General features: G+C 28.4%; 3 protein-coding genes across 3 annotated transcripts; all 3 read right to left on the bottom strand.

The window, feature by feature from the left end:
* Positions 1-3,190: 3,190 nt before the first annotated feature.
* On the bottom strand, positions 3,191-9,039 carry LOC130948483 (plasma membrane ATPase-like). Its single transcript, XM_057877229.1, has 15 exons — positions 8,998-9,039; positions 8,542-8,661; positions 8,344-8,442; positions 8,102-8,239; positions 7,082-7,396; positions 6,477-6,803; positions 6,277-6,396; positions 5,834-5,956; positions 5,635-5,743; positions 5,251-5,556; positions 4,576-5,090; positions 4,080-4,253; positions 3,793-3,975; positions 3,513-3,694; positions 3,191-3,287 (listed from the first exon to the last, which is right to left on the bottom strand). Exons 1-15 carry the CDS (start codon positions 9,037-9,039, stop codon positions 3,191-3,193), a joined length of 2,850 nt encoding a protein of 949 aa, XP_057733212.1.
* A 3,839-nt stretch (positions 9,040-12,878) lies between these two features.
* LOC130947670 (60S ribosomal protein L27) lies at positions 12,879-13,505 on the bottom strand. The gene has a single exon (XM_057876372.1). It carries the CDS (start codon positions 13,438-13,440, stop codon positions 13,033-13,035), a length of 408 nt encoding a protein of 135 aa, XP_057732355.1. The 5' UTR covers positions 13,441-13,505; the 3' UTR covers positions 12,879-13,032.
* Positions 13,506-21,245: 7,740 nt separating this feature from the next.
* Positions 21,246-22,770, bottom strand: LOC130951604 (ethylene-responsive transcription factor ERF003-like). Its single transcript, XM_057880299.1, has 2 exons — positions 22,517-22,770; positions 21,246-22,111 (listed from the first exon to the last, which is right to left on the bottom strand). The coding sequence occupies exons 1-2, from the start codon at positions 22,597-22,599 to the stop codon at positions 21,556-21,558; spliced, it is 639 nt and encodes a 212-aa protein (XP_057736282.1). The 5' UTR covers positions 22,600-22,770; the 3' UTR covers positions 21,246-21,555.
* Between the last annotated feature and the right edge of the window lie 3,374 nt (positions 22,771-26,144).

The following is a 26,144-nucleotide window of genomic DNA, read 5'->3' as shown; positions in this document are numbered from 1 at the left end:
TCTTGATCTTTTCCATTCTTCTTGTTTGTTTTGGTGATGTGGCCTTCTACCTTCTACAAGAGGCAGCAATGTAAACAAAAGAAGTAGTAGAAGAATTGTTATAACAATCACAATATTTGATCTCATTTTTGCTTCACTTGGTTCATGTATGTTTTGGTAAGCTACTTTACACTCTCAAATTGCAAGATACTAATTATGACTCTCTCTCTATATATATATACATACATATCCAAGGAATGCATTATCTTTTTCTTATAAAAAAAAACAACTTACCCTTATCTTGTTATTATAATTAGAGATATCCTTCTTTATAGAAATAATTGTAAATATTTGAGATTTGGTGGAAACTCAGGTGTAGTCGACTTCACGTGAAGTTGATAATTGAGAGCCGTTATAGCTGAGAGTTGTTAGATGATTTGACTGATTTGACTAAATTTTCATCTAACGGCTCTCAGTTATCAACTTTATGTGAAGTTGACTGCACCTGAGTTTCTACCCTGAAATTTTATAGAAGATATAATTTTCTCAATAGAGATTTAAATAAAAAAAAATGTTTAATTTGACACGGTTGCTTGAGGTATTATTCACTGTTTTACAATTGGATTGATGAACCAAAAAAATATTATAGTTAATATTAATAAAAGTTTTTAAAATGTTAATAAATATATGATAAAGGAAATAAAAATACAAATCATATAAATTTTATAAAGAATATAATATTAATCAGCTAGACACTTAACTATTTTGCTGCTGTACTCCATATGTATGATTGTGTTATCAAATTGAGTAGAAGACTTAATGTAGCATGCACACTTAGAAGAGAAATAAATACCACAGTGAGAAACCTTTTAATATATCTGAATCGGCACCACCAACTATGAACACTCTCACATTGACACATCACAAATAAATAATCAAAATAATGTTATTAGAGGCATTTACTTTGTTTGAGTTTAAATACATGTTAAAGTTACTATTGATATAATTAAAATTTATTAATATATTAAAATTTTAATTTATATAATATTTTTATGTAATTTTTTTTGAATTAATAATCTTAACATGTATTGTAAACTAAATTGATTTTGTTTTCATTTAACTTTCTTTTTATCTGCAAAAAAATCCCCAAGACTTAAAGGAACCGAAGACTTGTTAGTTTTGAGAAAGTGAAAGTGAAAGTAAATTAATGTGGGATGAAGGTGTGCCTAGTTGTATGTGCCTACTTCACTACTTATCTTGAATAGCACTACTAATGTTAAATTGTAGGGGTCTGAAATTAATTAAAATGTTGTAACTGTAACGTGTATAGAACCCAGTCTTGGGTTGACATTTATATGTTACATACACTTTGCGTGTCAAATCCTCATGCAAGGTATTTGCATGCAATAGAAAGTAGAAAATAGAGTTGCAACAGAAAATTTTAGTCACAAATACTTTAGAATATGAGAGATTTTAAATAGGAATGGGGATATCTAAATGTGGGTAGTTGTGGGGTTGCGGAGATATTAAAAATTAAATGAGAATGAAGATGGGAGCAAAAATCATTCTTTGGAAATAACAATGGAGATAAAGATAGGTTTAGGTAGATGTATATTAAAGACATTTAGGTAGCGTTTGTTTTAAGATATTGAGTCAGAGATTAATAGATTGAGATTTAGTATTATATTTGTTAAGTTAGAAATTGGTATTAAAATTTCTGTTTCTGTCTTTATAATTTCAGTATTTTAATACCTCTAAAAAATAGGGACATATGGGACTAAAATTTTTAGAGACAGATACTAAAACTTTAATAACATTTTATACCTAAAATATCATCATTTCAACTAATTAATTTCATTTTTTATCCTTTGTACAAATTAAATTAGAGTTTTATTTTTGTTTTAATTTCTGTCTCCTATTTTATACCAAATAAAATACTGAAATTTATTTTAATCTGTCTCTTAGTTTTTGTTTCTCAGTCTCAATCTTTCTATCTCTGTCTCTCCATCAAAAACTATCTTAAATTTATTATTAGTAGCGAAATATTTTAAATTTTTTTATTTAATAGATATAAAATGTATTGAAATTTTCTTTTGTATTTTTAATAAAAAAAATTAATTTATAATCTTAATATGTTTTTAGCACACAAGATAAATTAACCATATATATAACTATATCAAAGTAGTAAAATCAAAATAATTGTCATGTAATAAGACCTAAATGGTAACTATAATTTTTTATGATAATATTTTTGGTTTTTTAACATATATATAAGGCAAGAGCTTATTATTCGACTAACTTAAATTAGTTATTTATGATATTCCAATCTAACAGATTAAAAATTAATTTATTGTGGATTTAAATTTTATTTAAAGATTTGTCGTTGACCAATAAATTGCTACATACACAAAGCAGGATTTGAATTCCGACATTTGTTTAAGCAGACGAGTGAATACTAATCTAAACTTTTTTTTTAAAATCTAATGTTTTAGGACTTGAGTTTTTTTCATTTTGGACTTGGATTAATTTAAGACTATTTGGTCCAAGAGTAGGCCCATTTATAGAAAAGCCCAAGAGAGAGAGAGAAAAAGTCGGGGGGGGGGGGGGGGAGGAGGAGTTTGGAAGATTCTTCTGAGTTGAGGAATTTGCATGTGGAGCATGTTTTCCTTTCCTGATTTTGTAGCTTCCATTGACCAATAATCAAATAAGATTTTAAATGTATATTTTCTCCATGTATATGTGCCATTGTGCCCTGTAAATAAAAATGTAGATTATCTTTGTTTTTTTTCTTAATTTGGTCTCATTTTAAAAATTTAGCAAAGTTGAATTTTCTAGATAATAAATATACTTTGCATTTGAGGAAGAACAGATCCATCTTTAAAATCCAGTATTTCACTACCACTTAGGACAATGCAGACCCAAAATAAGAAACTAAAAAATAAAAGCTAAATCAATATGGTGTCCAAAAATATTTAATGTATATATAATAATAATAAAAAAAACATATCAAATTCATTAGGTAGCTGCACCCAACCTTGGATTGTCTTGCACAATCTCAAAACTGTTGGATTATTTCAAAGCCCCCTCCAAAAAAATGAGGACTAGTTAACATAGTAAAGGAAAAAGGACAACAAAGATGAACACTACCAATCTTTTCCTAAGATTCTACTAATAACTAATAATATTTCCTAGTAGAAATTGCTATATTTACTCAAACAGTGTAATTTTGATTCATTGTCTCAATGTCAAGTCCCTTGAGCCTCACAACAGACTCAACATGCCCCTTCAATGTGTGAAGCTCCCTTAATCTACAAAACAATAACATGGTTCAGCTTTAAACAAGACTTATAACAAAAGCAAGCATTTCATAATACAAAAATGTTATTCATACCAATTTTTGTATATCAAGACATTCAAAAAAATATAAATAACATTATCTAGATAAAAAAAAAGGCAGTCGAGTGCACAAGCATCCGAATACAGAAAAAGGACACCTAAAGAATATCTACGTTATCTTTTAACAAATAATATACCTTGCAATTTCGGCACGTTTTTTAGCCTGCTCTGCGATTTCAGTCAATTCCCTATAATCATTTCCTGTGTTCAATATATCTGCGGCTTCAGGTGGATTTAGGTTATGTCTGGTGCGTTCTTCACGAGCCCATTGCGCTTCGCGCTCTTCCTTTCCATAACCTTTCTTTGATGAGAAAGCAACCTACACCATACACCAACCAAAAAAAGGTTAGCATGTATAAAATTAGATATATGCAAATTCAGAATTCATATAACACTTTAAATGTTAACCTTACATACCCTATTTTCAGTAATATTGTTCCATGCCTTGCCACTTAAGGAATAACGGATAATGAATTTAAGAATATCCAATGGGATATAAATAATGAGACTGTAGAGCCAAATGACACCAGCCCAACCCCATCCAATTCCTTTGATTTTTGCAAAGCCAAGGTTTGCATACACAGCCAACAATGTTGCAACCTAACATGAAAAAATATATATTAGAAAATATGATTAATTTGAAACTCCTTTGAAGGAGAAAATATTAGCAAAACAAAATAGTGTTTTTTTTTGTTACAACTTACCAATTGTGCTATGATAAATGCTGTGAGAAGCAACAAGCCAGGCCTTTCAACATAAGACCAGCTCCTTGATCTGGTAACAAAGATGAGAGCCTGACTTATAATACTCACTTGAAGATAAACAGCTGATGTGAGCTCTGTTTCGCTACCTCGGATCGATTTTACGCCGAAATGGTTCTGGAAATGTTGCTTTTTCAATCAGTTTCTTGTGTTGCAAGTAAACTAAAAAATTATCAGTCACCTAACATTTCTCTTAGGGTGTGTGTGGTTCAAGTATTACTTTGTTATAAAGATTCTATTCCCATGGGAATCAAAGATACTCAAGGGGAAGGTGGGAATTGAAATAATGGTATTTTGATTCCCTGGAATCAAACTTGTTTAAAAATAGTTTTTCAAACTTTGAACCAAACATAAGAATATGATATTCCCATCTTAAAATTCCAAGGAATTATTTATAATTCCTCCAACCACACGCACCCTTAAATAATTCTTTTCTTACCGAGACGAAATCGGTTGCATAAATAGCCCAAAAGAAGAAGACTGTGGTGATGGCGAGGTAGGTTCCAAGAACAATGCCGGTTGTGAAAATCTCATTTAGCTTCCATGAATCTGGAGTAGGAGATGGTTTCACCCTATCCTTGGAAATGGTCATGATAGTTCCATCATTGAGTATGGCAATGACCAAAACCATGAAGGGTGAGAAATCAAACTTCCAAATAAGAGCAAGAAGCATGAATCCCAAGACAATTCGAATTGTTATGGAAACAGCATAGATTGTGTAGTTCTTCATCCTCTGGAAAATAGACCGGCTTGTCAAGACTGCGCTTACAATCACGCTTAAACCAGGCTCTGTCAAGACTATGTCCGACGCGCTTTGCGCCGCGTCGGTCGCATCCGCCACTGCAATTCCGATGTCTGCCTTCTTAAGTGCTGGTGCATCGTTGACACCGTCTCCGGTCATTCCACATATGTGCTTCCTTTCTTGGAGTCTCCTCACAATTTCATATTTATGCTCTACACACAACATTAGTAATTAACTTGCACTCTAAGTAATGTTGGTTAAGATTTCAAAAAATAAATTGAATCTTGAAATTCTTTTTTTCCTTTTAATGATATTTGACTAAACTGTTTAACATAATACGTATTAACATCTTAGCTGTCACCGTCATCTTACCTGGGAAGACACCGGCAAAGCCGTCGGCTTGCTCGATAAGATCATCAACCGGAATTCCACCAAAGGTACCATCCTGGTCATTGCCAAGGAGGGAGGAAGAAGGGTACATATTACTTCCCATGCCGAGGCGGCGAGCCGTCTCCTTGCCAATAGCTAGCTGATCACCTGTGATCATCTTGACATTGACTCCGAGTTGAAGAGCCGTGTGGATGGTATCCGCACTGTCATGCCTAGGCGGATCAAAGAGAGGCAGGAGGCCTACGAATTGCCATGGGCCTCCTGCACTCTCTTTGGTCTTCTCTGGCACTTCCTGAGAAAAGATAATTTTTTTAATAACTAATCATAATTTTTTTTTTATTAAAAAAAAAGTGTAAATTTCGGAACTTACTTGTCTAGCAATAGCAAGTGAACGGAGGCCTCTGTCAGCAAAACCATCAATGATGGAATGAGCTTTGTTCTTCACATCTCCCCTTAGATTACAAAGAGATATAATCTGAAACCAAAATGCAATGTGAGCTATACAGTATACATTATAATTATACATTATTGAAACTAATAATATAAATGAAAAATTTAAAATTACCTGCTCCGGCGCACCTTTGCTTACTCGGTGCCAGTTACCGTCGGCATCGATGTATGTTATGGCCGTGCGCTTGTCCACTGGATTGAAGGGCAAGAAATGCACCTCTGTAATGCCATCTCTCGCCTATAAGGAGCAAGAGAAAGTTGCATACATAGTTATAAGCTTGGAATGTTTGTGTATAAAGTTTCATATATGGTTATAGACAATAAACATAGATGTTGAGACGATAGTTGAGAACTGTTGGATGAAAATTTAGTCAAATCAGTTAAACTATCTAACGACTCTCGGCTATCAACTTCACATGAAGTCGACTGCATCTGAGTTTTTTAGAAAGAAATATTTTGGTACATCAAGACTTAATTGCAAAATTTAGAATATTATAAATTTAGTAAAACTATAGAGACTGCCAGAAGAACTTAATAGAAGGAAGCTATGTAACGAACCTCTTTTGGATCACCTAACATTCCAACAATGCAAGCATCAATAGCATCTTGGTTCTCTACCCTTGATGCTCTAGCTCCAAGCAAAAGTACAGTGTCTTTGTCCACATCTTTTGCAAAAGTCTGTAATACAAAGAAGATGAATGATACGTCGATACAGAATACGAGTGAGTACGAAGAATATTATATTGAATAAGACGAACCTCGATCAAATTTTTGTCGACAGTGAGCTTGTTGAGTGTTAAGGTGCCAGTCTTGTCACTGCATAGAACATCCATTCCGGCCATTTCTTCAATGGCTGTCATCCTCTTAGTGATGGCACCTTGTTCAGACAACCTATGGGAACCAATAGCCATTGTAACTGACAACACTGTTGGCATGGCAATGGGAATGCCACCAATGAGAAGCACCAAGAGATTGTCAATTCCACTCCTATATGGTCTATGTTGAATTGGATACATAACAATAATCTCTACTAGCATTCCCAACGCAATTGAACAAATGCAGAAGTTTCCAATCGCTGTTAACACCTAAACAAGTCATGTCAAATATCTTTAGCAAAGAAAAAAAAAAACGCGTAGAGCGCAATAAGATTGATCTTTAGAGGCGCGTATGGCGCAATAAAAAAAGAAGACGCGTGGAGTGTAATAAGAATGTAGATAGAACTGCTAAAACAAATGCAGATTGAACTGCTGAAATAGAATGCAGACGAAACTCCCGAAAAAAAGTACAAGAATAAATCATACTGTAAAAAAACCAAATGAAGATTAATGTTCAAAATTGAGATAAGATTTTGATAGAATAGTACCTTTTGGAAGTGGCCAACTTGGTTAGTGCTGTCTACCAAATGAGCAGCCTTACCAAAGAAGGTGTGGACTCCAGTGGCAATGACAATGGCTTCAATCTCTCCCTGTTTTACTGTGGACCCAGAGTAGACTTCAGCACCTGGATTCTTTGTTACAGGCAATGATTCACCAGTCAGTGCTGATTGATCAATCTTCAGTGGATCCCCTTCTAAGAGACGAGCATCTGCTGGAATTATGTCTCCTAATTTTATGCTTATGATGTCTCCAGGGACTAATATAGCTGCTTCCTCCTCATTCCATTTTCCATCTCTTAAAACCTTACAATCAAATTCACACCATCTCAAAACTGTTAGAATAAAAAATAATAACTATATTTTATACATATATGTCTGGTATTAGAATAATGTTATTAGAAGAACTTTAGAGGTCAGCAGAATTTATTGTTTTTAGCTATTCGTCAGCCTTCAATGTTTAAAAGTGTGAGTTAAAAATAATAAATTTTGCTAGTCATCTAACGTTTTCGTGTTATTATAGACATATAAAATGCTAAATCGTACTTTACTGTGAATTTGACATAAATATGAATTCTTACTTTTAGGTAGCGTTTGGTAGAGAAACAGAGACTGAAAGTCAGAGATTGAAATAAATCTCAGTATTCTGTTTGGTGTAAAGTGGGAGACAGAAATTGAAATAAGAATGAAAATCTAATGTAATTTGTACAAAGGGTAAAATCGGAATTAATTAATTGAAATGAGGATATTTTAAGTATAAAATGTTATTAAAGTTTCGGTTTCCGTCTCTAAAAATTTCAATTCCCTATGTCTATACTTTTTGGAAGTACTGAAAATACTAAAATTTGAAGAACAGAGATAGAAATTTTAGTACCAATCTCTGAACTAACAAATATGATACTGAAATTCAGTTTCCAATCTCTGTCTCAATACCTCAAAACAAACGCTACCTTATATACATGGATAATAAAAAGAACAAGATATTGGATTTTGTAGAAGTTTACATTATACCTTGGCTTTTGGAGCAAGACCTGCCATTAGTGCTGCAGCAGCATTACCTGCATTATTTTCTTCTATGAAGCTAATGGTGGAGTTGATAAGAAGCAGAACTATTATTCCAACAAAATCTGGCCAATCTGGTGGTTTCCCCTGTTAAGGAATGATTTAAAAAATAATAATTAATTAATAAAAAAGAACAAAAGTTAAGTAACTAGTGAAATATTAGGTATTTTAAGGGGCAATATTGTAATTACCCCTCCATTGGCCACTGCAATTGCCATTACTGCAGCAGCTTCCATAACCCATGACAAAGGATTCCACATAAAGCCCAAGAATTTCAGCAATTTGCTTTCCTATAATTGAAATTTTAATCAATGTAAGATAATGTCTAATTCATTAAAAGATTAAATTTTATAAAACATTACTAAGATTTAAGATTTTAATTTCTTTGCCTTCTTTTCTTCCAACTTGTTGGGACCGAAAAGTTCCAATCGATTCTTGGCATCATCACTTGTCAATCCTTCCTTTGTGCATTTCAATTTTTCAAACACTTCTTCCAATGGTAGTTGTGCCTAGAACACAAGCAAGTAGATACTATCACAATTAAATTGGCAAAGTTTCATATTTAAAATATAAAAATCTAAAGCTTTATAACATAGTTGAGATGTGAATGTTTTTAGCAACTATACATGATTAAAAAAATGCCAAAAATTTCATATTGATTTAATGACATAGAATGTTAACATATATAAAAAATAAAAAAATAAATCCAATGATTCAAAGCATTATACATAAGGATTAACGAGGAATTATAATTTTTCACCAAACAAGAACATAATTCATAGGCAGAAATAAATACATTGAAACAAAAAAAAAAATATGAGAAATAAGATATAATGAATACTAACAAGATCTACGTTCTCCGATTTGATTTCTTCAAGACTTTCCATGGCTAAAATCCTCCAATTGCACCTTCAGTGATGATCCTGTATTTTATTGTTATAGCATCAATGTATAGCCAAGAATTAAAAGAGAAAATAAATCATTATTTTACCTCACAAAGTGTGATTTTGATTCACACAGTGTTTGTAGTACACTGAAGTAACTTAAGACTTTGCAACTTAACACTTTATTTTGTAACAGAAAACGCAGATTTTGTAGGGGGATGGATTATTATTCCAAGTTTAATTTTTCCTTCTAATTGAAATATTGGACCTGGTCCTTTGCCAAGCCTATAAAGGTTTATTCAATTTTTTTCAATTTGATATTTATAAAATAAATTTTTTAATTTAATTAATCTTTCCTATCTTTTCATATTCAAATTAAATTCGTTATAGATCAAATTCTAGATAATAATAATAATAATAATAAATAATAATAATAATAATAATAATAATAATAATAATAATAATAATAATAATAATAATATAAGATATTCTATGAGATTAAGTTTGTTACTTTTATCTTTCTCACCTGCTTAATGTGCTTAATTAATTTTTTATTTTTTTATTAACTATTGCAAATAGAAAAAAAATTTTCCTTTTGTGTATGTGTAACCAAAATTTTGGCGTCATTTTAAGTATGTTAATTTCTTTTGGTAATGTATTTTGAAAAGTTCATTCTTTAAATAAGTGAGAAATTATGACGCTAAATACAATTAATTAATTACCATTATTATAATTATAATTATATAGTTTGTGCTTTTTATGGATAAATTTTATATATGTATGTATTTATAGATAGTTAAATAATAAATAACTATAATAGGTTTTTTAGTTCAAATAAACATGATTGATTTACTTTATTTTTATAATTTTACATAGTTTCATTGTCACTCTTTTTTCTACTAATTTTTCATACAATTATGCAATACAATGTTGAATGGTATTATCAAATAAAAAATGGGAATATTAGAAATTAAACTTTGATACAGATACAACTAGCTAGTAAAAGATTAAATTTAACTGCTAAAATTTCTCTAACTCTTTAATTTGTAACACATCTATAGGAGGTTAGTTCCTATAAGAGAGGATCAAGTCAATATTGGATTGCAATCTGAAGCTATAGTTTTCAAGTGTCTCCTTGATTAATGTTTGATTGAGAATTTTTAAATTTATTCAATTAGAATAGAAAAACTATATAAGCCTATTATCTTTTATCTTTATAAAATTAGAAGATATCCTTTTTGAATCTTTTCTCTTTGTACCTATTATCTTTTATTTCTTCTTATGAATGTTAGTTAAACCTTTTAAGTTGATTTAAATATAAACAGTTAAATAATAAACTATTTTATAAATGGCTTGACTTTTTTGTTATATGAATGAACATAAATAACAAATTTTTGAGTGCGAATATAAGGTGGTATTTCAATCCAATTCAACTTTGTCAATGGGTTAGTTACCTTACTTTATAACAAAATTAAAAAAAAAATTTAAGGGGATGAGCTAGAGAATTAAACCGGACCATTTTAAATGTCGTTTGATAATTTCTAATTAATATATTATTGTGGGATGAACTAGAGATGACTTTGAAGCTGTTGGAAAGGAAAGGTGGTTATTAAGCAATTGGAGAATTGCCAGTGTTCATTCAATGCCTTTTCTCTTTTGTTAATCATTGTGCATTTGTGCTGAACTTGTTAAAATTATGTTTAAAAATTTTGTTAATCTTAATTAAATATAGTTAATTTTTGTTAATCTTAGTATATTTATTTATTATTTTATTATAAAACGATTATTCCGGTTAAACTATGTATAATCTGATATTCAGAACTTTGATTATTATTCCAAATTTAATTTTTTCTTTTCTATCTTTTTATATTCAAATTAAATTTATAATAATAATAATAATAATAATAATAATAATAATAATAATAATAATAATGTCATTTTTATTAACATGTATACAATGTAATATGGAATGATTATCAACTAAAAAATGAAAATAGTATTATTATTTTCATGATAATTAAACAGATATAACTAGCAGGTAAAGGATTAAAATTAACTACAAAAATTTTTCTAACTATCTTTGTAATTGTAACGGATCTATAGGAATAGGAGGTTAGTTCCTAGGTAAGAGGATCAAGTCAAATTCATTTATTGACTCAACACTAGAGATGTATTTTTAAGTAAAGGGTGGTAGTGGATCAAATCCAATTGAATATATCTAAAATTTGATTTTGATTCTACTAAATTTATCGGATTGAATTTAATATTTGTACTTTTTATTTTTAGATATATCACAAAATATAAAATATAATAAATATATCTACTCTTAAAATATTATTAAATTAATTTTAGTTAAATAACAAAAATAAAAAAATATAATTGTTTTATTTGATTTTTGATAACATTAACAATGTATTAAATTAGGCTTGTATCAATATCTTAATTCTGGTAATAGATATGATTGTTTTGAAAAAGAATAGATTCGATCCAAGAATTACTTAGTATTTATGTTAAAAAAGTGTATAAAAATACTCAAAGATATTAAACCATAACAAATAATGTAAAGAATTACAATAAAAGAAAATAAGTAAAATAAATGAAAACTTTTAATAAATAAAAGAGTAAAATTGAAATTAAAAAGCAAATACTTAAAGAAAAGAAAGAAAATGCTCAAAGAAAAATAATAAATTATCAAGGGAGAAAAGAGTAAAGAATAAATGATAAAAAATAAATAAATTAATTAATAAATTATCAAATACTTACATACATACACTTGTATTTCATAAATTTTTTTTGTGTAGAATTTTATGTGATGATAAAACGTTAAAATTTTGTACTAACAACAATTAATTATTAATTGCCAATGAGTAATAGCTCAAATAGCCTAATCTCCCCATACTTAATTAAGAGGTTGCGAATTCGAATCTGTTATCTTTAATAAAAAAAAACAACAACTAATTATTAATTGACATAGAACATGAATACAACATACATATTATTTATTTATTATTTGGTATAAACATGCAGATCGAGCTTACGGAAAAAATGATAAATTTACAAATATGATCCGATTTATAAAAATATTAAATTATCTTTAACAAATAAATTTTATTAATTTATATGTGTAAATTTTAATAAATATAAATATAAATTATATATGTTTTATGTACAAAGTTTTGTAAATATGGAGTTATGTACAAAGTTTTGTAAATATGGAAATAAATTATTATTAACCAAGAATGATAATATTTATTCCAAGTGTCTCGTTAATTAACATTTGATTGGGAAATTTTAAATTTAACCAAACAGAATAGAAACACTACATTATAGCCTCTTTTATCTTCATAAAATTACAAGATCCATCCTTGAATCTTTTCTCCCTGTACCTATTATCTTGTCTGTCTCCAATAGTCATATGTTAAAACTTTCAAGTTAATTTAAATATAAACAGTTCAATAATAACTCTCTTATAAATGGCTTGACTTTTTGTTATATGAATATAAAGTGGTATTTCGATCCAATACAACTTCAATTCTAGTGATAAAATTTTTCAAATATTGAAAAATTTCAACCCAATTTTCATTCCTTTGTCTTCACAATCTATTTATATTTCTATCTATATCCAAATAGCGTTCAAATACACGCTGATCAAACTTTAAAAATTTTCGTGATTTTGCAGCTATTAACTACAAAATTTATCATCCTCATGACCTCATTTTCATAACAAATCCAATGCCATATCAAACCAAAGCCTAAAACCCCTAGAATTCAAAATTAATCTAAACAAAATTTTCAGTAAATTAAATACCTCCAGCAAATTAGATTCAACAACCACAACTAACTAATAGAATCTAGAACTTTGATAAAACGCAGTGTTTGATTAACATAATCTCGAAATGAACCTTTAGAAATCCAAACAGATCCGGATATAAAAAAGCATCAAAATTAAAACTTCAAAAAAGAAAAAGATAAAACGACACCGTTTAAGCGAATCCCTCAGAACCTAAGCTTGGTGAAGAACCAACGGTTTTTACCGGTTTTGAACCTCTCCTCGAGCCTCTTCTTTGTCTCTTTAAGCGCCGCAACCTTCTTGTCCTTCGACTGAAGCGACTCAGCAGTAACGGCATCCTTCAAATCCACGTCGAGAGTGTAGCGCGTGGGCATCACGTGCTGGTAGTTAACCATCTTAACGAACGCCTTCACGCGCGACTTCTTCGCCGTCTTCTTGGCGGAGTCTCTCTTCACAACCTTCGAAGGATACTTCTTGATCCCGGCGACAAGGCAGTGGCCGTAGGGACGGTCGCGCGTGCCGTCGTCGAAGGCGCGTATGATGACGGCTTTCCGACCGGCGTAACGGCCTTGCAAAACAATAACCGCTTTGTTGGGTTTCAAGAACTTCACCATCTTCTCCTTCTTCCTCCTCCTCCGCTAGATTTGTTTCTAGGGTTTGTGGTTATGGAGGCAACTAATGAATATATATACATTAGGAATTAAAACCCTAGATGAAGGTATTTGTAGAGGAATTGGGCCTTTGAGGAATGACTAGGCCCAATTTGATGCTTTCGGCCTATTCTGAAAAAAAATTTATGGGCTTCTGGTTTGTTGAAACGATTTAGTAGCCCAGTAGTGGACCAAAAATAAATGTGGCCTAGCATTAAAAAACTAAAAAAGAAATTAAAATAGGAAGGTTTGGACTAAGCACTACGATCAAATAAATAAGTGAAAACTCAAGTGCAGTCCATTTTACGTGAAGTTGATAGTTGAGATTCGTTAGATGAAAATTTAGTCAAATTATCTAACGACTCTCAACTATCAACTTCACGTGAAGTCGACTCCACTTGAGTTTCCACCAAATAAAGATTTAGTTAGTTTGTTTACTATGTAGAAAGCATACATGCACATGAATATAATCTGTTCAACCACATTTGCATCTTCAAATTTTGTTTTCTAAAATATTTTTACAAAAAAAATGATGATTTTATTTGAAAATTATATACAGTGTATTGCGTTCTTTTTTTTCACAAATTTAAACACGACTAAACTGTTTCTCCTTTTATTCTTGCTGGTTAAGTCTTTGGATGTTTAGTTTGGATCTCTTAACTTGTTTAAAATAAGTAGAAGAATTTGGTAACTAGGCTAATATGCTTCAAATATTGATCATTCTTCCAAGTGAAATGATATTATTGCTATTTGTATATTTATGTACCATTGATAGCGGATTATCTCATATGAAAAATTTACATGAACTTTTGATGCGTTTGTTTTTATTAATTTTACCATTGTTAGTGTTTTGAGTAAATACTTGAACTCAAAGTAATATAGTCTAAATATGATGTATAAACTCTTTCGAACGAAGGTTCTAATTAGTTTACCTAAGAGACAAAGTTGTCTGACGTCCTCAAAAAAATAAGTGGAGATACTTGCAAAAGATTATGAAATTAAGTTAGCAAGAATTTTAAATAAATATAAGTGAATTGAGATTAAGAAATACTTAAATTCGACGAAATATTTATAAAGACAAGTGATTACTAATTTATGAGTCTTATCATTTGTAGTAGTCAACAATTATTTCTCCAATATCTAGAGAATTATTCCACTTTATTTGAAATAGTGAATGAACTACGGAATTAACAAGGTCTTTCTTATTGTGCAAGTTGGGTTGGATATGGGTCGAATCACCTGTGTCCGAGTGAAATGACCCATAGACAGCAGAGACAATTTGTATAAATCTGTTAGACCTTTTTAAATCCCTTATAAAAGAATTGAGTGCTTATTTAGGCCATAACTTTTATCTTTGGGCAAAAGTTAGATATTTTTAGTTGTCTCATGATTAGCTCGATATCTTCATCATCAATTATTAAAATGAACATATGCAAGGTAAAATGATGAATTCTAAAACATTTGTGATGAGAGGCAAGGCAATGCTACACACAAGTAATTCAATTTAATAAAAGATTTCGATCAAGACATATGTTCTACTCAGCTACTTTAAGAACTTGAGATACATAGATATCAACATTTGGTCCCGTTTTGATTTATGTGAATTAAAGAGGTTGTGACAGCAACACCCTTGTGATTCAATGTACCTGATATATCAAATGTCAATTTTCCAAAATTCAGCAGATACTTCTCTTGTTCTTTTCAATTTTAGTTGGTTGACCCCCACTAATAATTTATTGCAAGTCCACATCAAAATGAAACAATACACTATGAATATAGTGTGATAAAAGAAGAGGCCAAAATCTGAAACTTAATTAGGTATGCAATAGAATCACCAAAGAGAACTGAAAAGGAAGTATCCATAACATCCCATGTGTGTTATTTATGCATAGAAAACAAAGGTTGCAAATACTTTGAATTTTTGAGGCTGAAAATATAATGTTTTGTCCTCTTTTGATAGATACCTTTGGCTACTTCAAATTTCATTTTAATTCGAATATGGCCATGATATAATAAATTTAAAACGTTATTATGAGAATTGGGCATGAGGAGTAACATATGATGAGAAGCCAAATAATAATAATATTTCCTATATATTGCAATCAAGTGATAATAGATGAGTTAATACTCAATTTGACTCCTAAAATTTAATGTCGGATTTAAATTGATTCTTAAAATTATAATTGACACAAATTGGACCTCAAAATTTACAATAGTAACTCACATTAACCCTTGAGCTGATTTTTATGAACGACGTGTTGATTTGGAATACTAACTTATTGAGATTATTGGATTTTTCGTCCGGATTTCATGTGATCAAGATTATTATTAGAATTCCAGAAACTTGATTGTTGCTTCCACAGCTACAAAATTTTTAAATTGAACTTGTTATTGACCTTTTCGCGAGGATGTTGGGGAGCCAATCAAACTTCTAAGAGGTCTAGTAAGAAATCTAAATCTTAGTAAGTTAACATACAAAATCAATACACTATTTACAGAAATTAACTCAGGAGCTGACATGAGTTATTATTGTAAATTTCGGAATCCAATTTGAAGCAACTGTAATTTTAGAAATCAATTTGAGTCCGACCTAAAATTTCAGGAGTCAAATTGAGTATTAACTCGATAATAGACCTGAAAGAATGCAATTCATCAATAAACCATGTGAATTTTATAGGAGTTCCATATTTGGATAACATGGGTTCATGGAATCCCATGTGAAGAAATGGATAGTTAGAAAGAGAAACATGAATAGCATATGCATGGCATGTGTCCATTTCTATGCATGTCTCGCTCACTAAGCGCTTGCATGAAATTCAGAGAATTTGATTCAAAATTCAAATCCTGGTCTTAACTGGATCAAGCTCATATGACCCCAAATAAATGAATCTTCTTCAATGTGTTCAACCAACATCAATGTCATTATATTTGTTTGCTTGGAACATTGCAAAAACTGTGTCTCAACAGTTTAATTTGTTCACCTAAAGGTTAACACTTCCTAGTCCCTTCTTCAATTTTACTGTTAATAGTTAATGTCATTTTTCTCCTTTCAAGAGAAATTTTAAGTGCTAGTAAAGCTTTATGAGTAACCAACTCGGGTTGGTCGGATAGTTAACTCACTCGTCCGTTTAAGTAAGTATTTGGAGTTTAAAACTCGTCTTGTATATATAGTAATTCATTCGCCAACAACAAACCTTTAAATAAAACTCAGATCCGTAACGGATTAATTTTTAACCTATTGAGTTAAAAAATACCGTAAAAAAAATGTTATGAGTGTTTTATTTGTAATAACAAATAAAAAATATCATTTAAAATAAGAATTTATGAGTTACTAGTAGATCATATTTTAAAAAGTTGTCTTCTTTTATTGGTTATGACCATATCCACGTCATACTATAACAAATCAGCACATCATCATTAGCATTCAATTTTGCTTAATTAGGGTATAAATTGTTAAACCATTCATTAGCATCCAATTTTTTCTTAATTAAGACAGAAATATGACAACCTTTTTGGGCAATTCTTTCTAGAAAATAGAAATACAATTGAAGAATATTCATCTACTCATATGAGTGTATATGGGTTCTCATTGCCATGTCATTAATTAGGCTTCTCAAATTTGTTCTTTTAAATGGTGGTGGGGGACAAAATCAATTACCAAATAGCTAAATAATCATTAAGCATGAGGATACAATAGTGGAATTCATTGTGCACCCTATCTTTTCAGTAATTTTCATTTTTATTTTATTTTATTGTTAAAACTAAGAAAGTTAAATCAACATAGTAATAGAAAACGATGGAGCAGATTTTATGATTATAACAGCAGTTGTTTTCACCCCCTAAAATATATTTCTCATGCAAAAAAAAAAAAAGCATTTTAATTTTTGAATATTATTCTGAGATCAAAATCTTGTCATGGTTCTTTAATTTGTTTTGACTAATTTTTAACCTTACAAGCAAAGCAACGTATTTTCTTCCATTATTAGCTAATATTCTTTGGTAGGTGCTTCATTCATATTGACATATAATTGGACAAGATGGGTAAAATAGAATCTTAGTAATTAAAAATAATAAACATTGAAATTTATTTTATGTTATCCTTAATATTATTGTTGTGTAAGCATTTGATTTGAGGAAATGATATAATATGACTGAAGTATGATTGCAATGCTAAAAAAGACATAAGGGTCCCTCAATGTTGGAAACAAACAAGGTGTTGATTGTAGGCATGCAGGACACTCCCCATGCACATAATTAAAGTTGCTAGCTGAACAACAATCACATTTCCAAAGTGAATAGAACAAAGTCACCAATATTTTATTATTATTATTATTATTATTATTATTATTATTATTATTATTATTATTATTATTATTATTATTATTATTTAACTTGTATATAAGTTTAATTTTTATGTTTGGTATAAAGAATTTTATTTGATTATTTAATTATATTTGTACGTTTAAATAATTTTTAAATAATATATTTAAAAATAAATTATTTTTGCTGATGTGTCAAATATGTGATTATTTGTCTTTGTAATTTTTTTTATAAGTACATGAAAATTATATATATTATTCTTTAATAATTTTTATTAAAATTGTGAGAGACGTCCTTTGTGCTTGTTTGCATCATGAAGATTGCAAGTCTAACCAATTTTGTGACTAATATGACATAATTATATAAAGGTGAAAACTCAGGTGCAGTCGACTTCACCTGAAGTTGATAATTTAGAGACGTTAGATGAAAATTTAGTCAAATCAGTCAAATTATTTAACGATTCTTAATTATCAACTTCACATAAAGTCGACTGCACCTGAGTTTTCACTTTATATAAATATAAAGTAACAAAAAAAAAAACTCATGTGCCTTTTTTATTTTATATCTTAAAATACACTGTCTTATACTTATTTCTAAATCATCTAAACACATTTTATTTTTGTTCTTGTTCTGTTTCTAAAACCTAGGCAACCTATGAAATTTAGACTTGGAAATCCAATTTGTGAAGAAAAATGGTCTGCAAAAGAGTAAACAGTGTGATGCAATATTCAATCCTTTACTATATATTTTTCTTATATGTTAGAGAGATTATATATAACATGCTTAGTAGATATTGTAGAAAGATTGGTATCTATCTATCTACTAACTGAATTGATGAGTATCATGCATTATTCCAACTTTGTGAAATAATCAAAAGAATTTAAAATACAATAATGACTTTCCAAAGATATGGTTCAAGAAAAAGAGATGATTCTCGTTGAATATATGAAGCTCACATACACATACACTACTTGAATATTCATCACGTTGTTACTACAATCCCAAGAACAAAGGACATTAAGATGACAAAGAAAATGTGTTCACACACTTTGGTGGTAAAATGTGTATAAAAAATAAGGACAATCTTACATGCCAGCTGATTTTGTCTATCAATAAAGTCTTACAATCACATATATAATTTAAGATAAAATTTATAGGCATCACAACTTATTTGAATAATATATATATAAATAAATGTATAAATAAAGAGAGAGTCTGATTTTGATAGATTGATAGTGTAAAATATTTTACATAATCGTGTAATTATACTATTTTTTTGAATGACTATTCATGTGGTTAATAAAAAATAGTTATTTTTACTGATAAAATTAAGAATTACATGATTAGATATATGTGTAAAATCATTTTATACTAACAAAATATTAAAATTAAATTTACATATATATTCCTGACAATTGCTTTCAATTTTAGGATTGAATTCTAAATTCTTAATTAAAATATAAAATATCATTTATTTTGGCTAATTTTATGTTATTTTCAATAAAGAAAAGCATGTGTGAAAAAAAATTTAAAAAAAATAAAAGAAAAGAAAAGAAAAAGGGAGTGGCTACGTGGATTATGAATGGATATATGTCTTGTAGTTAGTGAGCAAAAATGAGAATGTGGGTCAAAAAAGATGTGCTTTTACAGAAAACAAAGGATCAAGGATAGAAGGATACTTCAAAAGAGAATATAGTGTGTGTTACCAACTAAGAAAAAGCAAAAAAAAAAAAAAAGCAGTGTTAGAAAACAATGAGAATGAGGGAATGTTTTATATTATATTGTTAAAGAAAGTGTATAATGCTTTCATCAATATCCCTACAAATTAGAAATACTTGGTCATAATTGGCAGTATTTGTGTGCACGTTCCTTGGATCTAACACCAAAGGGATTGACTTTTGTTTTCCTATTATATGTTATTTAAATAACTAAAAATTAGAGTTTAATTTTAATGCTCATAAAATTATTTAATTATTTTTATTAAAATTATCACTACAAGAGAAATGGACAATTGCAGCGGAAAACTGCCAGCGGTTTTCTAGAACCGTCGCAAAATTAAATCTCCACCCCCTAATAGGTAATGCTTGTAGAATCGTTGAAATTTTGTTTCGTGGCGGTTAAAAATCGTCGCAAATCCCTAAAAAAACCGCCGCTATTCGGCGTGTCTCTTGTAGTGAATGATATATAATTTGATACACGTATAAAATTATTTTATAAATTTAATTCTAAAAAATTATCCATATTAAATTGAGTAAAATTTGAATAAAAGTAATCAAAATATGACAATAAATAAAATAATAAAAAATTATTACAAACTTTAGTAAAAGTTATAAATTTTTTCAGCTAAAATTATAAATTATTTGTACGAATTTCGATATAAAAATATAATTTTCAATGGTTAATTATATTAATTAAATAAAAAATTTTGGATTTTTTTTAAATGTTTGGACTATATATAAAGAAGAGTGTGAACAAAAATTGAAAGTGCTGCTTGATATATTTCAATGTACTCCCTTGTCATCACGCCTGCTACTGCCAAAGTTGGTGGCTTTATGACAACAATGTGCTAAACCATGTGTGAAATTATTTGCCTTTTTACCTTACCAGTGCAATTCAATGGTTAAAGTTTCTCATATGAAATATCCACTTTCTATGCTTTTTCTATATTTTTCTTTGTACAAAAATTGTGTGAGATCAGATCAATTTGACTACAAAAAACATCATTAGCCCCATTTTCTTCTTTGTGTTCTTTGTTATTGTCTTTTCTAGATATATAATCCAAAAGTTTGTTTGTACAGTAATGTTAATAAACAAATAAAAGCTGGCTGGTGTGATCATTATATTAACATGTGGGTCCCACAAAATGGAAAAACTTCTTATTAGGATACTCATATATATTCTATTTATATAAGAGTTAGAAATTTAGAATTATTGGATTAATTAGTTGAGTTTTTAGAAGTATGGCTTAAATATTAGAAATTTAGATTAAAAAAGGACACAAATCTCACAATAATAGCTAAACATTATTCATCAATAAGGTTTTTGTAACCTTGAGTATTGAATTATGATAGGTAGCTGTGTTTATTTTATATGATATATTAATTCATTAATTATCTACTATTTAATAAAATTTATGTTTCATTCAATAATAGTGATAAATTAATTGACTAAGTATTTTATATCAAATCAACTTGATTGGTCAAGTGGTCGGTTTATTCATCTGTTTAAATAAGTGTATAATATTTAAATTTCGTCTTGTATATGTAATAATTTTTTTTGCCAACAGCAGACCATTAAATGGAGTTAGATTCGCAATGAATTAGTCTGGGGCCTATCATACTGGAGATACCGTAGACAACCAAAAAAATATTTTTTATCAATAAATAAAAAAAAACATTTTTTTAATTTTACTTAGATTTTTATTAAAAAAATTGTAATCTTTTGATAATTAAGTGTACATTAAAGTCCACCATATGCATGATTAGGGTTTATGGCATGATTGGCTAAATTAGGAGGTTCCACATGGTTGTCCACTAATTGGAGAAGTGATTGAAACTCATGGTGACTCTTCTATGATACTAAACCTTACAATAATAATAATGTCATTTTTATTACAACATGGGGTGAATTCAATCAATACCACCCTCTTCCAACCCCACAAAAAAAAAAAGTGGTAATTACTAATTTGCATTGCATTTATATATGCTACATATTATATTGTTCTAGCTAGGTAATTATATAGTAGATCCTCTAATTAATTTAATTAGACCCAATTGAACAAAGTTCAATTGATCCACAATCAAGCAACTCTTGTATCATTTGCTCAATGTGATCATCTTCAAGAACTGGCTGAAATTGTTGTTGTGCAACCTCAACTTGATGTCCTTCAATAATGCCACCCCAATTATTATTAATAATATTATTATTATTATTCCCTTCTAGCCAGTGTAATTCCTCATATGCAATTGTTCCAGCACCAATTGGGAATTGATTATTGAATCTATTATTTGATGATGTTGATGATGATGATGGTGGTGGTGGTGGTTGAGGATCTTTGTTGGGTTGTGATGTTTTTTGCTTGTTATTGGACATTTGAAGGGCAAGGGAAGCCAAGTGGCATTTATGTAATTTTGCAGTCAAAGTAGGAGATAGTAGCTTAGAAGAAGAAGAAGAAGATGATGATGATTGTGACAAATTTGGATTAAATGGGAAATTAGTTCTTGCTTTTGGTCCACACATTAACCTAGCTGCTTCATCATATGCTCTTGCTGCATCCTCAGCTGTTTCAAATGTTCCTAGCCATATTCTTGTCTTCCTAAATTGCCCCCAAAAAAAAAATTAGTAAAATGATTAAAATCAAATTAATTTAATTAGTTGCATAATACTATACATGCTTTATCAAAATTTTATTGATTTTCTAATAATGTAGCATTTTATCTAAGTTAACAACTAATTTGAAACAGAGGTAGCAATGTAGTAAGTAATACATTCAGGAGCAGAATTAGATAAAATATTAAAAGAAAATCAAAAATATTTATACAATAAAATAAGACTAAAGTAAAATAAAAAAAAAACTAAATTAAAATTATGGAATTATTATCCTTTTTCTACAATGTAACTCCGCCCTGGACACACTTGAAAGATTAATAACATTTATTAGAAGTACTAATAAAATAATGAATTAATTAATTAAGGGGATGAAGGGTAAAAGTGGAATTACAATAAAGGGTGGCGAATTTCAGAGACCCAAGAGCCCCAATGCCTCTGGCGAACACCCCTATAGCGTTGTTGTGGTCTAGCCATGATATGATGATAAAAATAAAATAAAATAAAATAGAAAATAAAATAAAATTAAAAGAACAAAGAAGTTCAAAAGTTGTGAACTCAAAATTTATATGTGATAGATTGTGAAGTGTGTATTTGAGAATAAGAGAAAGATAGAAAAGAAGAAGAAGAAAGAAGATGTTAAGTGAAGTGAAGTGATGGAGTGAAGAAGCTAAGCTGGCATAAGATTTATTTATATACAAAAGGGTCTTAAATTTAAAATTTTTATTTTTATTATTTGTTTTTTTTTTTTTTCTCTTGCGGCCTTCTTCAATGTCAATTTGTGAATGGACCCACCACAAGAATGTTTCAACTTTCACCCTCCTTTAATTATTTTATGTTGCTTATTACTAATTCTCCCTTTTAGTAGTAATTTACAAATGGGGTAATTTTATAGTTTCATGAAGTGGTGAAAGGTTGTTAATAGATTAATCCTTTGCTGTCTATGGAATAGTGATTACTACAAATTCATTTAGATTTTTAAAAATATTATATGTATATCAAAATTAATGATCACGATATATTTATGTATAAATATATATTTTTTTAATTTATTTTTAAGATATATGCTATATTTTAATGTATATTTTATATTAGTGGTAAATTTTAATTTTCAGTCTCTGTCATTCATATAAATTATAAAAGATTCAATTAATTCATTTTAAGAATTGGATTTGTTTCTTTTTAACATAAAATTTTCTCTTTTGAAAATTCATCGATCTGTTTTATTTTTAAATGAATTTACGTACCATTTTAACCAACTCAATAAATATTATATAAAATTATATCGATTATGTTATATGTATATTAAAATTAGTCATCAATATAAAATATATATTAAAATTTAAATATACATTAAAAATAATTAAATCACATATATATTTATATATAAATATATTAGTGGTTGATTAGAATTTTATGAAAATTAGAAGTAGATAATTAAGTAAATATTGCTTGTTGCTTCTTTTTTTTTTTTGTCTAAACATGAAAAAAAAAATAAATTCTATTTTATATTCGAACAGATGATTTGTTGAAAATCAATACAAGGTTCAAACTAAATAATATTATTAGAGTTATTCTTAGTATTATATCTAGTCATTCAATTTACAACTCTATTTATTTTTCGGGACATCCATTCAATGTGAATAAATCATGAAATAAAAGCTTTTAAATTTTGTGAACTAAATCTGTTACTTCAAATGAAGAAATAAATTATTAGAATTGATAGTAAATTTATAATTAAATCCATAAAAACGAAGAAAGAAATTTAATTAGTGATTCAAGAGAACGCCAGCTACAATATTACCATCGACTTAATTATTAGAGGAAAAAGTTTGAACAATTGTTGGAACTTCATTATTAGATGTGCCACATAAAGTTAGGACATACCCCATCTAAAGGTGAGGAATGTTAATAGTATGTAGTTATGAGTTTCCATGAATTAATACCCAAAAAAATTGTTTCACATGAGAGGTTAACACTTATAAAAGAATTTTATAATACCTTAAACTTTCTTATCATATATAATATAATACTTAATATCTATATACTATTGTATTCTCTCCAAGAAAGTAGAAGGTGGAGAAGAAGAAAAAATAATATCCCTATTTTTTGGGATTACTTAATAAAAAAAACTTGGTTAAAAATTATTTATATATCTAACACTACTATTCCAAAAAAAAAAAGCTTATACTTGTTCAAAATTTTAAATTCTTTAATTATAAGATTATGTTAAATTATTTAAAAAGATATATAAAAATAATGTATTTTTATTTATGAGCATGATTGAAAAATGACTTTGATTCTTAATTTGGATTCCTTCTTTAATTTGATTACTATATTGATTTGTTCATAATTCTAATATATATATATATATTTTTTTTCAACCAAAATCTATTGAATCTTTACTGAAGTTGAATAGCAATTTTTTTTATGGATAACGAATGTAAAATAATTTTAATATATTAGAAACTAAAATCATCTTGTAGTTCTTTCTTTTTGGGTAATAAAAATCATATAATTTTATTTATATTTGACTATTAATTATTTTCATTCAATCTTAAAGATCCAAATAAAATAAAAAATATTAATTTTATTTTCATTACAGACTATATATCGATAAGTAATATTGATTTATTCATTTTATTATTTAAAATAATAATAAAACCACCTTATATAAATCAAAACATAAAATACTTAATATGATTATACTTTGATATATATTCACAAAATAGCCTAAGATAAAAAAATAAATAAAATTTCCTAACAATACTAACTCATGATGATGAGTTTTCATGAATAAATAGCAGGATGATTATTAGGTAGTATGTGGGAGTGTGAAGAAATTATTGTGTATTTGGTTTGATATTAGCTATTGATCAATTGTACGCGTGTGTATATATGTAAGTCATTATCATGTTCCTAAAATTCATATTTATTCAAATAGAGATAACCACCATGCACACAACACATATATATATTGATGATATCCAAATTAATTATAATGAGTATATAGCGAGGTGGGTTACAATATAATAATAATAATAATAGTATTCTAAAGTAGTTCATATATATGAGATTCACCCCATCATAATAATCATCTTCTGTGTATTCACAAGGAAGCAAAGTATCTCTGTATATTACTATTGGAGATGCTAATAATTATAGAGTCATGCAAATTTTTTTGAAATTACTCATATTATTTAATTCAATTATATTACATGTATATCAAAATTAATTACTATTTTAAAATACATATTAAAATATAAATATACATTAAAAATAAATTAAATCATATATATATATATATATATATATATATACATAAATATATTGATAATTAATTTTAATGGCAATTTTAACATACAAATAATATTTTTTTATTTAATTTGATTTATTTTTTTTAGTTATACTATTAATTTTTAGACAAATAACAAATAAATCGTCAATTTTTTAATAATTTTACACTATATCATCATTATCACCAGGGAGCTGCCAAAATATTCTGGGACACAAATACAAAAATTGAAGATATATATATATATAATTCTATATTATTAAGAATATTTAGAGAGATTCAACATTTGAAAAGCGTCTCCCTTCTTTGTCTACATACTTTAAATTTATTTAGTGATCCTTTTTTTTTTTAAATTTCAAGAACATGATTAATATATAATCCTACAAAAGACGACTTATGGCATAGATTTAATTTGAAGTGGACAAAGTTTGAAGATAAGTGATGATTTTCGTTCAAATATAAGTGGCTAAGAACTTGGATTATTAGGTGTAGTGGAGTGATATGTGAAAGTTTTTCAACCAATCATTTCATTGTATCGGAGAGGGTTAATTATTATGGAAAAATGCCTTTGTTCATTTATCCTTTTCTTATGTAATTTTCAAGACATAATATCCTTATAGTTGTAGGGCAGTAGCAGCTATACTTGACCATTTTTTTTTTGTTATTGATTAGTTACATTGCACGCTTGCAAAACTTAGCAATCCATGAAACATTTCTAACCCTACAA

The sequence above is a fragment of the Arachis stenosperma genome, chromosome 9 (assembly GCF_014773155.1).
Source record: "Arachis stenosperma cultivar V10309 chromosome 9, arast.V10309.gnm1.PFL2, whole genome shotgun sequence".
In the NCBI taxonomy this organism is placed as follows: Eukaryota; Viridiplantae; Streptophyta; class Magnoliopsida; order Fabales; family Fabaceae; genus Arachis; species Arachis stenosperma.
The sequence above is the reverse complement of the archived record's forward strand: the minus strand, read 5'-3'. Positions and strand labels throughout refer to the sequence as shown.